The 14012-nt window shown below is 39.2% G+C and overlaps 1 protein-coding gene across 1 annotated transcript in view; it reads right to left on the bottom strand.

Annotated features, from left to right (window-relative positions):
* The window catches only part of TRPM5 (transient receptor potential cation channel subfamily M member 5), a 35881-nt gene extending 22715 nt beyond the window's left edge, over positions 1–13166 (bottom strand). Inside the window, exons 1-8 of the mRNA XM_090140578.1 lie at positions 13050–13166; positions 11812–11992; positions 10636–10802; positions 7215–7395; positions 4632–4696; positions 2593–2784; positions 1228–1327; positions 266–384 (exon numbers count right to left, since the gene is read on the bottom strand). Coding sequence (XP_089996704.1) covers positions 266–384; positions 1228–1327; positions 2593–2784; positions 4632–4696; positions 7215–7395; positions 10636–10802; positions 11812–11992; positions 13050–13166 — 1122 coding nt within the window. The remainder of the gene's footprint in view (positions 1–265; positions 385–1227; positions 1328–2592; positions 2785–4631; positions 4697–7214; positions 7396–10635; positions 10803–11811; positions 11993–13049) is intronic.
* Between the last annotated feature and the right edge of the window lie 846 nt (positions 13167–14012).

Raw genomic sequence — 14012 nt, 5'->3', positions numbered from 1 at the left:
TACTTTCAACCAAGTTAACAGATCTGATGAGATAGAGAGGTAGAACTATGTAGAAAGTGTCTATGTGAGCATTAATGTTAGAAGGTTAATGTTATCATCTAGAGGATACCAGAAAGATAACCTAAGTAAAGGGTTCTATGGCTGCCTAACCTCTTGGTTTCAGTTTTCAGCATTACCTGAATTCTTCACTTTCTGTCAGGATGTTTGTGTCCCACACCTGTTGGATTATAAAGCAATAGGCCTCAAAGGCAACAAAACCATGTACCTTCCACTCCACATCACCATTGAATATTTCACTTTTAGCTATGTCCACTCTATTCCAGGCCACTGCCAACTTGAGTTCATCCAGATATTCCTGGGCATCCTGACTGTGACTTTTACATGCTGGAAAAAATAGGGAATGCAAATAAACTCAGTACTTTACACCAGTTACATTTAATTTAATGTACCACTCGTAATTTGATTAATAACATGAACTCTCATTCAGTTATCACAGGTTTGTGGGTTGCTTAAACAGGGAACATGCACGGGTATTTTTTTCTCTTAACTTAAACAGTAATCTAAAAGCTTTTATATAAAATTTTTTTTTAATATTTTTGGTGAGTAAGTTATCTATTGAAATGTTAAGTAAAAATATCTAGTATTTTAAGAGGGAGCCTGATGTGCAGAAAGTAGTGGGTAGGGCTATTGCTTTTTATCTTGTTTTAGTTAGCACATGGAGACTAGGATGTCATTTCTCCATGTGAAAATTAGGCTAGTCTAGCAGATTGAAATGGCTGGCAGAGCAAGTAATGTATTTCAGAAGATACAGTGAAAGCTCTTTATAGAACCTAGCTGTTTCTGAAACTGAGGTGATTATGTCTGCTTGTGTTTTCTTTTTTCATGGCTTGCAAGTGGAATAGCTTCCAGCATATTTCTGTTCTTTTACAGCCTCTACTACTAAGAGAAGCAAGTGTTGAAATAGAAGACTGATGATAACAGTACTATACAATAGCATTGTATAGTATAGATTAAAAAGCAAACACTAGTTTAATGCAAGGTTCAGGAGCTTTCCTCCTGGTGGAGGTAATTACCTGCTGGTGATTGCCAGTCACCTTCTCTGATGCAACTCTGCATCAGAAATGAAATCTTATCCAGTGGCCAGCTGAACTTGCTCAGGATAAAGCTATCATACATTTACAGCACAGAGAAGTCCAGTAATAGAAGTATTGTATTTATTATTCTTACCTTTTACTAGAGCTTTTAAAATGACTGTGTCTAGTTCTGAATCATCTTGCTCAAAGTTGTGCAGAGTTAGGAGATGTTGGTGTGAAATAATGCTCCGAATCTATTGGGAGTTGGAATGAAAATCATTTAGCATGTTAGCCTACTGCTAAACACTAGTCCTCAATGTAGATCACATGTTTTTCCCAAAGAACTTACATTCTAAATGTAAAACTGACATTTGGCAAGGAGACAAATCTTAGCTTCCCATGTAAAAAGATTGTAGGGCATGGAGGGAGTTACTGTCTTTTCCAACATTCATAGCATGCATGGTAGGATGGAGAGAATTTGGATATGCTGAGAACCAGAGCAGTGCTTGAACTGAAAGATCCTAAACTCTCATTCTTATTTGTCTCATAATTGTGCTGTGACAAGCACACCACTAATTTTGCTTTACCTCTTCCTTTTGTTATTATTAACATTTCATTCTCAGTTTTTTATGTGAAAGCACAGTCTCTAAAGCTTGAGTAGAAGTCATATCTAATATTGATATAAATAGTGCTCTCCTTCTGCCTCTTTATTTGAATTTTGTTTCTCACAGTGCAGCTGCACTGGGTCTGTGTGAGCATCTGGCAATGTTGATTCTTGATGCCCTTCCATCTCCTTGTGGTATAATCTGACAAAGTTCTCCTAATAGAATTAGCATGTGGAACTTTAAGATTTACAGTGGAGACTGCAAAGAATAAGTAGTGGGTCAGGTTCTGTGGATTTTGTTTCTCTCAGGGACAGGCAGTGCTTTTTAATCTCCCCAATAAGACAATGTCCAAGTGGTGGGTTTTTTGTTTCTAAAATGTTTATGCATAATGGTTCAAGTCCAGTGTGGCTCAAAATCTATTCTGTTTTGTCTTTCCTTCTTAAGAATATGTATAACAAACAATAGACAGGATAACTTCTAAACACCCTTTGTTCTCATTAGATTATTATGCTCACAGTAAGTTCTCCACTTAACAGCTGTAGATTGTGAATTAGGTCTCTTCTGTCACAGCTGTACAGGCTCCACAGCTGTGGAGGTTAAATAATACTTCATGTTCCCCAGAAGGACTGTGGGATTCTTGGGTGCTGGTTGTTACTTGTGGAAATAATTGAGAAAGGATAGAGCCCTTGGTGTTCAGCTGAATCACTAGGACAGAGTCGTTTATATGATCAACTGAGCTCTTGATTTTAATGCTAGGTGTTCTGTCGTTAACATCAGAGCAATGGAGTAAAAATGTTCAGGCAGAACCCCCTCAAACCTGTGCTGAATGGGCTAGAAGTGGTAGGAGAGAGCTTGTGAACATTATGCACGTAATTATCAAACACTGCATGCAGTTATCAGACATATGATCTCACTGTTGCTGTCCATTGGAGAATGTCCTTCCACGGGAAGCTTTCTGCAGGGAATTTCTCTTTAAATTGCTTTTCAACAGCTTCTGGCTTGATAAGCTGCGGCTCATCCATGAATGCAGCTAAGATGTCAGCTGTTCCTCCAGACCCCGTTAAGATGAGCCAGGGAGCGGAATTTTCCAAACCGATGCAAATTCTCTATAGTTCAAAAAGAAAATTATTAGATTTCATGTATGGAAAGAAAATCTTGCTCAAAGAGGAATCGCTTATTGCAAACTAGGAATAAATGTGTATCCAAATCAGGTTTACTCTGGATTCAGTTCAGACTTTTCCAGACCATCTTTTTATTTTGTAGCAGATTAATCATTATAGGCCCATGACTATACATACTGCTTTGCATGACACAGCTGCTGAGTTAAGCACCTGATTTGGACAGGCAGTGCATAAAACCTGTCAGTCTGTGGCTGCTTTCTTTTTTCTCTCCCCAGCTCTTTCCCTACTGCAATTTGTGCTTTCAGTATGGTCAAGTACAAGAGTAGCACTAGATGGGAATTCTCAACAGGTTTTTATGGTGGCTAAACTTATCTGTATGTTCTGAAAATTGGGAGTTTACTTGTGAGAATTCAATGCTGAGCCACAGGAAAAAACCACACTGAAGCACAACAGCAGCAAGAGTTAAAGGCTGCCAATTCTGTTGTGCAATTAGGAAGAGTCAAGACGGTTGTTGGAAGTCAGGAAAGCAGAGACTATGGTAGCATAGTTGCAGTAATGACTAATTGCTGCCAGTTACTTCTTACTCTGCAGTTATGCAAGATGATGAAGAAACTCTGTGTTTCAATACCACAAACAGCAAGAGAATCAAAGGCGTTGTTGGTTTATTATTCATTTGTTTTAAAACAACTATTGTAGTCTTTAGTGTGTGTTATCTACCTTTTAAAGACAAATTGGACATTCAAAAAATAAAATAAATAAAAAAGGAAGTGCAATTGGTTATTCTTTCACAGCACATATGTGAATGTACAGCAGGTCCAACCAGTCACCTTTGGTTCTCCAAGTCACTGTGTTCTCTAGAGCTTTGAAAAGGTGTATAGGTTCTGATGTGACTTTTCAACTCCCAAGATGTAGAAGTTGCTGCCATATTTAGATTTGAGAATGAAAGCTCAGGGAGTGACACTGTAATTTAAACAGTGAGATTTCTAATACCAGAGCGTGTTTTAATTTATCTGGCAGAGATGTGATGAGATGCAGTGACTGGAAACTGAGACTAAAAAACATCACCGGAAATGAGCTGTTATTCTTAAAGAAGAAATAGTTTACCAGGTTGTCTAACAGTCTCATCGTTTATAACATTTAAGCAATGGTTAAATGTCTCTTTGGATATTCAGTAGTGTACGCATCTTCATGCGAGAGTATTACATGAGAAATACAAAGCTGTGTGGACGCTGACTGCTACAAAATAGCAGAATAACATATTTTAAAAAGAAAAACAGAAGTCAGAGTGGCTCCTAGCCAACAAGTTCTGTAAGTTACAGAAGTGCTCCAAAAAAAAAAATCATAACTGATTTTTCACTGAGGATGACGTGAATGTCAGCAGGCAACCTTCCAGCCTTCTGTCATACAAGGTGTTTTTTGCTCAGGAGAAGTAGGACACTATAATTTGTAAGCTGTGTATCCAGCAAACCTGGCCTTGTATCTCCTTGGTGCTCTGTGATGGTGGCAATCATCTCTCTCTTGCTGAACAGGGCTGAATAATTAAGGCTTTTGTATGCCATCTCAATAATAGTACAGTGCTTCTATGCTGCTAGATTTGAAGCTAATTTCTGAGAATTTGTTATGATTTTGGGTTTCCCACTGTACTAGCTGGCAAGAAGCCCTAATGATCTGCGGCACCTGTTCAAAATGAGGTACTTCTCCTAAGCAAATACTGTTAAATTTACTATTAACAGAATTCTGTTCTTATGTGGCGTATTGATCTAAGTTTTGAATTTACATAAAGTGCCACTACATGCACTTATCATCCAACCAAATTTTCCAGTGCCTCTTACCTCAAGTGTGCCTGGCCTTCCATTTACCAGTAAGCAAAGCACGGGGATCTCAATGCTGCCTGTTCCTGTGAAATAGGTGATTTAATTTAAAACAAAAAAGTAAAGAGCTTTCACAAAACTATTGTGTTTCTGCTGTCCCCTTGAAAACACTTCTTCTGTTTTGTCCTGATTCAGTATATACAAAAACTTGAGCCTGCAGACTGCAGGAGAGTGCAAAAAAAGTGTTGGAAGGGTAATGGTGTTGCCGTAGGTTGCAAGACAAGGTTTTTAGGGAGAGGCAGCTGATACTACTTCTATTCAGATGCAGTTAGAATTGATGAGATGTCACTTTGTCCCAGGTGTTGAGGAATGTTGCCCCATTCCTTTCATGCATGAACCTAGCACCAGCAGGAATCATAGAATCATAGAATGGCCTGGATTGAAAAGGACCTCAATGATCATCTAGTTCCAACCCCCTGCTATGTGCAGGGTCGCCAACCAGCAGACCAGGCTGCCCAGAGCCACATCCAGCCTGGCCTTGAATGCCTCCAGGGATGGGGCATCCACAGCCTCCTTGGGCAACCTGTTCCAGTGCATCACCACCCTCTGTGTGAAAAACTTCCTCCTAATATCTAAGCTAAACCTCCCCTGTCTCAGTTTAAAATCATTCCCCCTTGCAGTGGAATTCAGGAGAAACACACAAAGAGGACTAAATACCTGGAGGGAGACTGTGTAGACTAGTTAGGGTGAGATGAGTCAGATATGAGTTGCTAAGAACCCTATGTTCTTCATTATTCTGCTTAAACAACCTAAAATATCATTCAATGCTGTCTAATGATTTGACTATCAATAACATAATATTACATTTTTAGCAGTGCTGAATTCAAAAGAAATTCCAGTGAAATATTTGAATTATTGAATATTTGATTTCTATCATGGCCACAGGGCAAGAAATGACATGGGCCTCCCTGTCCTTAGCCATCCTCTCACAGGTTTCCACTTATTAATAAATACTGAATTTAGCATTCAAAAATGACTGTAGAATGGCCTTCAAAAGGTTCTGTCAAAACAGTGGCATTGTGAAATGAATGCCTCTTACAGCTTTTGGTTCACACTATTTTTTTTGATGTTTCCCAAACTGTATATGGATCACCAGTTACTGCTGGTTGCAACATCTGTAGTGGGGTGCTGACAAAGATAAAGCAGAACTGAGCTATAGGCTAGCTGTGCTTGCCATGTAACTTCATTTGCCTTAGTGAATGGTGTAGCATTGTCATACCTTTTTAAGGTGTTATTCTAGGTTGAATAGTGACCCCTGTGACTACAGGATTCTCAGGAAATACTTGTGGCTTCAAATCTTTTTCACTTTGAATAGACATAGATTAAATTCAGCCTTTTTGTGTGTGTGCAGTGATGGGGAAATTCTAAAGTTATAGTGGGGAAGGTGGGAAGTTCTTAGTGCAAAGAATATTCAAAATACCAAAACTTCCTACTTAACTCCTTGTAGATATTTTTAATAGAGAATTATGCATGATCTTGGAGTGTTTTAGTTTAGTAAAGTCAAAGTTTGCTGAAGTTGAGTATAAATGAACTTCAGTGAATGATACTGGTTTTGTTTATTGAAGATCTCTCTGCACTTCCACTGTTCCAGGGAAATATTTGTCAAATTAATCAGCATTTTTTGACAGGAAATTGTTCCACTGAGATTTGTTCAATCAAATTTGGTCTGCAAGCAGAAAGAGGCTACTTTCTAACTATCAGCACTGAAACCTCACCCTACCATTACAGCCCATGTTGCTCTATCCCATCTGAGTGACCAGATTTGCATTCTTTGGGTGCATTCACACCCAAATTCACACACTCAAGTGCATCTGTGCAACTATAGGCTGTGTAACTGAATATTCCATTGGCACACAGAAATGTGAATAAGTGATCTCTTTCTCTTCTGTTTTAGCACTTGTAGGTATTATAGAAACAAAGAAAAGGGGAAAGTAATCGCCTTAGAATTAAACTGAAGTATTTCCATGAGTAGCAGAAGGAGGCCTGTCCCCATGCTCATTTCTCATTATAAACAAAGCTCACATAGGTTTAGATGAGCATTAGATATATATTGTTTACCCAGGATAAGATACCGAAACTAATATGGTTTAAAATTTTTCAGGGGGCTTTGGAGCAACTCTTTTTGGCCACAGTGGGAGCAGCTCAAGATCCTGTGTGTGAGTAGGGAGAAAAGTGTACAACAGTGAACATCCATTTCTTAGAGCTGCTGGTTTAGGGCACTTAAAAGAGGATTTATTTTCCATTTGTTGTCTTTTAAGGCAATTTAGGCTATGCTTTGAAGGTCAGCTTTGAGTTATATTTAAGGAGGTGCAATAAATATCAGGATTTCTGCTTCACAGAGCAGTTGATGTTGGTTTTTTTTTTTTTTTCAACCTCAGTTAGCTTAATTCTGCCTCTTGCACAGTGACAACTTGTGTTTACTTGATCTTACCTATGCAGATGATAAACTGAGAACCTGACTTGCCTTTGGTAAAGACAGAGAACCACAGGCATCCCTTTAACATCACTACTGCTCAAGCAAGCATGCTTCTCTGGTCTACTTACCACCATACCCAGTACGCTGTTCTGAAATATGCTTTTCCAAGGTGAGCCGTAGTTTAGTGGTCTCATCTGGCTCCTCTGGTGTTACATGATCCACCAAAATAAAATGGGAATGATTGTGGTCCAGTGAATACAGTGGGCCTTGGGCATTATCATCTGATTGGTAGTGTACAAGGCTTCCATCCTAGAGATAAGAGGAGAGATGTTAATGTTCTATACAAAGCACAGCCCATGTTTCTGTGTGTTTTTTTCTCCACTCTTCATATTGTCTATGCCTTGCAGTATAGCATCATCTTTCAGTCTTGAATAACCTCTATAAAAAGGATGCTGAAGAAGAAAATGTTCCTTCTGAAAGGTGCCAGATTTGACAGAACTGAAAGCTGAAGTCCCTGAAGCTTTCCTCTCAGGCTCTACAAAATACTCTGACGTTAATCATCGTCTCTGAATCACAGGTATTCATTCATGTGTTTTGGAAGTGTTAGTTAGGCAGGTGAAAGGGGCCATGAGACTTGATAATTGTGAAAGAAGTCTTACTATCTCAGAGGGCTAAAGTCTCTGCTGGTGCAAACAGGCTAACTTGCTCATTTCAGTAGTGTTTTTGCCACGTGCATACCAGTATATAAGTTAGCTTGCTACTCAACCACATCAAATGAAATGCAGCTTAGTTTAATTGACAAGATTATATGACATCTAATGGCAATTCATAATTGCCATTCAAAAAAAATTTGGAAGCCTTATTCTAAGAAGTGAGTGACAGTTAGATTTTAGGAGGTGTAATCTATTTCTTTTATTTTGGGCAGGAGGTGTCACTTACTGAAACCTATTTATTAATGAATTTTTATATTAAATAACTGTCTGGGTAAAACAGAACCCCTGTTTCAGCCTCCTATTGTAAGGACTGCACGAATCATAGACAACCATCCATGCTTTTTCAAGCTCTCCTTCCATAAATATGCCCCTTTTTTTTCCACTGCTGCACGTTCATTTGATATATCATTTCTAGCTGCAAGCCAGGCTGTATATGCCTTGCTATTTTTCTTTTTCTTCCTTGTAACCACTATTCTGTTGCAAGTAAGCCAGATCAGTGCTGTGGTTTAGAAGCTGCCTTATCTTTCATTTCTTCCCCAGTTCCTGCAGCCTTTGAGTTGATGAGCAAAATATCAGCTTAGCTATTGTGCCTATGTACTGCATTATTCCTCCTGCTAATTTTGTGTGTATAGATGTGCCTATCTAGGTATAGCAATGTAATTATGCAAGTTACCTAGCTGTTATTAAGGTGTGGTAGAGAGATTTACATTGTTTTTAAGAGCCAGATCTTACGTGGAACCCTTGTGAATCTCAGCTTTTGTTGTAATCTGTTGGAAAAAGCAGGTGCCCAGCTGAATCCTGGGGGAAATTCAAGCTAGAAACTGTTCAGGTTCTCTTCCATAGCCAAGGCTATGGCTGATGTTGGAGAAGCAGTGAACTAACTACCAGGATATTGTAGCAACTTTACTAATTCATTAAAAATGTAAAGGAATTTGGAGAACAAGCCCTTCTGTGCTTGGGCTGAGCGTCCTGCATGCCGTTCTGCCAAGTGGCTTTCTGAAACAAAGCTGTGTAAGGTCAAACTGCAGAAGTGAAATATCCTCCAAAGGTCAAAAGAGTTGTAATAAGATGTGTTCCTATGGCTTCTTTCCCTCTCAGCAGCTCTGGGAAGGGTCAGAACTTTGGAGGCTGTTCCAGAGGAAAAATCCAGTAAACTTGCATGTTCTAGTGTCACAAGTTTTTCTGGCCTCCTCCCCTCACTCCACACCTCTCATTTGTTGGGGAAAGTTGTATTAAAACAGTTCATTTGTCTTTAAATTTTGCTTTGGTGGAGGGTGTGCCTGTGTTCTGCTGCCATGTAACTTTAAGCCTGCTCACCAGAGATTCGCCCTTAGATTAGGACCATGGGATGTAACATCTAACTGAAAAAGGCTCTCAGGGATTTTCCTATTTATTCCCTGAAAATGTGGAAGTGATCATTGAAGGATATTTGAAGCATGCCAGTAAAAGAAACAAGGAAGAGATCCACTGATTTCAGGGCTTGTTTTTCTCCTTGCAAGTGCGTGTTGTTAGCTCTGTTTTATACAACAAGCTGTTTGTGCTAGTAGCCAGTAAAAGGTGAACTGGGTTTAGGTCAACATCCTTGTCTATAGCTCTTTTGTCTTAAAGAACTGACTAAAATCTAGAATGTCTTTTGGTAGATGTAGTGCCAGAAGTCAGCGGGTCAAGAATGTTCTGCAAGTATTCTTTGACAAAGAACTTGGGCTCTGGTCAAGAAAGAGAAAATCTAATTCAGTAACAGTGCACTTGTTTTGTAGCTGCTGTTTGGGATAGGCTGAGATGTCTTGTGATTGCTTAATCCAGGAGGGAGGTGCAACAGTTGGTTTACTCTTGCTGAAGGAACTTTCCTGAAGAAAATTCCCTACTGTGATGAACCAAATTCTTTCCTCTGAACCACTCAGATAGGTTGATGTCTTCCAACTGGAGAGTCTCATCTGGCAGAGCACACAGCTTGGCAAAAGGTGTGGAAGGGAGGGAAGCCCAGTGACAATAGAATGGCAATACAATCTGGCAGCCTCTCCCTGCTGATAGCTGGTATTTGACTGCTGCCTATCTGATAAAGAGCTAGATACAAGTTCAAAGAGCTGTCTTTGTCATTTGCTTCTTTCCTGGGAAGTAAAATAGCGCATACAGGTTGTTTTTAATTGTCACCACGCACCTACATTACTTTTATACCAGTTTGCTTAGGACAGACAGACAGAATATACAGTGACAAGAATGTCATTAATTGTCTTCTCCACCCCCAGGTCAATTCAGCATCAACTTGTCTTGGCGTTTGCAATAGCTGATGCATAATCTTCCGTTGTTTTGACCTGAGCTGTAGGGAGCCTAGAATTCATGCAGACTGGACCAAATCGTGCAAGGATAGCATTTGTGGCCTGAAATGTAGATAAGCTTTTGCATGTTAGACACCAATTCAGTGACTATTTAGGAGAACTTGATATTGAAATATTTATGACTTCATTTGATACTAAGATATAGGATACTTCTGAAATAGCTTGGAATTCTGCAGTAAGTAGACAGGGTAAAAAAAAAAAAAAAAAGTGTTGTTTTTCCTTGCCTTTTCTTTTACCCAGATACCGAGCTCATGTCCAATACTGTCACCTGCTGGATATTTGAAGGATAGCTGCCAGATATACTCTGCAGGGCACAGAGTCATTGCGGTCTAACGACTTTCCCTGCTTTTTGCCTCTGTTTTTCCCTAAAGCAAATATTGAACTCCATTTCTGTTTTTAAGGTAGCTCAATGTTCTGTTTGCTACTACTTCAACAGTTTGTAAACTTGGAGATCGCTTCTGAACAATCCTGTCTTGTGAGTAGAGTAAGGGGGAAAATACCTTTGTGTTGTCCAGAATTTCTCTGTGCTGAATTTTTCCAAGGGAAGCGATTCCTATGGCAATGACTCTGACTTTGGATGAAGTACTAGCCAGTGCGTGATCTCGGACTGCTTGCACCAAGTGCCTTGTTATTCCCACACGTAAAGCGCCGGTGAAAATCCAGGCATCTGAAATTATTATGTTTTTCGAATTGTTAGATAATTTCTTTATAGTTGAATGTTTGTGTGCTTAGTAACATTATTTTCAGTATCAGATTCAAGCTTTGTTTAGATAGTCAGATTACCTGTGGACAAATCATCACAGAATCATAGAATGGCCTGGGTTGAAAAGGACCACAATGCTCATCCAGTTCCAACCCCCCTGCTATGTGCAGGGTCACCAACCAGCAGACCAGGCTGCCCAGAGCCACATCCAGCCTGGCCTTGAATGCTTCCAGGGATGAGGCATCCACAGCCTCCTTGGGCAACCTGTTCCAGTGTGTCACCACCCTCTGTGTGAAAAACTTCCTCCTAATATCTAACCTAAACCTCCCCTGTCTCAGTTTAAAACCATTCCCCCTCGTCCTATCACTATTCACCCTCATAAACAGTCTTTCCCACCTCCTGTTGATATACTCCCTTCAAATACTGATAATCTTAATAGACTATAACATTTAGAATTAAAAAATGTATACTGAATGCAAGGCTTTAATACAGAAAATAAGAAATCATGTGTCCAAGCAGACATGCTTTAAATATCATGTGATGCAACCTTGTTGTCTTTGTTGTGCTGTCAACACTTCAAGAACTCTATTTCCAGACTGGACTCAATGTCTGAAAGCGAGTAGAAACATTACAAACCAGGCAGGCCTGGTTGTTAACAGAATACCTTCAAAAATGTGACACAAAAGACCTGGAGATCTTAAAGCTATCTAATCTTAAGTATAGAAATCAGCTGGATGTAAAACCGAATAAAACTGTCTGGAACCAAAGTGCCAAAAAAAAAAAAAAAAGGTTTGATAGTTGGCTCTTTCATTACAGAAACCAAAGCTGTTTAAATCTTGTCTGACCCAGTGAGCTGAAACCAAAAAGCTGTGAAGCAATCATGCGAGTGGGGCTGCTGACTCTAGAAGATCACTAGATGTGAGAATCCAGCAGGAATATAAATTCTTGCTTTAATTTAGCCTAAACTACTAACCTGTGCTTTGGGCTGCCTTTATGAGTCCTTTTTTTAAGGTGTCTCGCAACCAAGGCTTCATCTGGAAATTTTCTTCTTCCCCTACTAAAGAGACAACCAAATTGGGAGCTGGTAACTTCCATTTGTTGAGCATGACTTCAAATATGACTCCAGGATGAATAGTGCACGGGACCTTAATAAACTTGAATAAAAATAAAACAGACAAAAAATAAAAAAAAATAAACCCTGTGTAATAACAGCACAGTACAATACAGTAAATGTAAAGGCAAATGTACCATAAGAATTAAATGGTTATTAGTACCCATTGGTTATTTGGGCAAGACCTTACAGAGAACAAAATACTAGAATGAATTTAACAGGCTTCTGTGAAATTCATAAATAATAAATATTCATAAATAATTCACAAATAAATTCAAAACAATCTCATTAATCATGTCAGCTCCATAGGTCTGTTCTGCATTATGAACTGCTAAATCACTCTCTCCTTTATTGCTGCTGTTCTTCTTTAATTGCCTTCAGTTTCGTGGCAGTTTAGCTAAGCCAAGAAATCTCTTAGACGTTTCTTGTTTCTGAGGTAGCTGAAATGTTTGCCTGATTTCATCTCTGTTTTTCAAGTGTCCGCATCCTCCTCATTTTCAATGGAGTTTTCTTGGCCTTTATTCAGGCTAGATTTCCATTTGGCAGAGTAAATGCTTTTTACTGTTGGATTACCAGTGCATGTTATGCTTAGATTTCACAATGAAATGAAACCTTAAGGCTGAGTTCTGATCCTAGGAATTCCTTCTGCTTGGGGGGGAGCAGATGCAAGAGAGCAGTGATGAAGAGAGTCTATCTGTGCACAGCCTTCTTTATGTATTAGCAGGAAAGGGAGAGAGAACTTTGAGAGCCTTGAAACAGCTCAGCGGTTTAAATCCGTAGTAATTTACTATTTGGAAGAAAGTGGTTAAAACAGGGAAATGATGCAAAATGAAGGACATTTGATTTTGTTTATTCATTTTTAAAGGGGAAAACAGATGAGCAACTGTAACTGCAGCAGGTCTGTGAAGGCAAGTGATTGATTTCTCTTTGTTAATAGGTGTCATTTAAAATTACACTGCTGTTTATAAAGGTTTGGTCTCTACTTTGGTTAGAATGGGTGCCCAGCACTCTAGTACACTCATCTTCAACATTATAATCTCTATATTAACAGCTGAACAATAGCAATAGTGCTACAAGCCTGAGAGTCCTTATTGCTGTACCTTTCCACGTTTCTTCCCAGAAGCTGTGAAGTCAATTTCTCCTATGCAGTATGGCAGTTCTGTTTTGAAAGTTTCTTCTCTGTCACTGCTGCAGTACTTTGTTTCCATCTTCTCCATTCAGTTTCTCAGGTGGTCACCAGGCTGTTCACTGAAATGATGGTGAGACTGGAAAAGGAGAAATGGATTAAACTGGAGAGGCCACAAAATCCACAAATTTACATCTAATTGAGTTCTTAGCTAAATATTTTTTTCATTTCAGTATTATGGTTGTACGGCCCACTTAAAACTGAAGATGTTTATGTTGGATGTGTGAGCAGAAAGAGGGAGATTCCATAACACAGCTTTGTAACTTAGCTTATAGAAAGGCGTGAAAGAATAAAGCAACTTGAGTGCCATTTAGCTGGTAGAAATCTGAATTATGAAGTACAAGATCCCACAATCTGTCCAAAGCCACGTGGGGTGTTTTAGAGCCCAAGACATAAAACTTTTTCTAAAAGAGAGAAAGAGGTGCTTTAACCATAACTATTGCAAGCAAAGGCTGAGCTGTGTCAGTGCATGTCTGAATAATGTTGTCTTTCTGTTGCTATGCACCATGCTACTATGATCTTATCCAACACTAATACTAAATAACCAATTGATGGCATTGTCTTTATCTGAAGATCGTAGGATCATGGAATGGTTTGAGCTGGAAGGAACCTTTAAGACCATCTAGTTCCAAACCCTGTGATACAGTCAGGGACATCTCCTGCTAGACCAGGTTGCTCAAAGCTCCATCCAGCCTGGCCTTGTGAGGGGAGGTTTGCTCTCTATTTGCTCCTGGAATAGGATATTTATTCATAAGCCAAAATATGTAAGACTAGATTTTACTGAACGTACAGTTCAAAAAGTGATGTGGTTTTCTTTATATGTGGCTCAAGGAATGTTGGCAAGTAATCCATCCTAAAGCAAAGGTCATACAGTAAG

This window comes from Phasianus colchicus, chromosome 5 (assembly GCF_987193195.1).
Source record: "Phasianus colchicus chromosome 5, bPhaCol1.hap1.1, whole genome shotgun sequence".
NCBI lineage: Eukaryota > Metazoa > Chordata > Aves > Galliformes > Phasianidae > Phasianus > Phasianus colchicus.
Note: the sequence above shows the minus strand (reverse complement) of the source record. Positions and strands in the feature narration are given on the sequence as shown.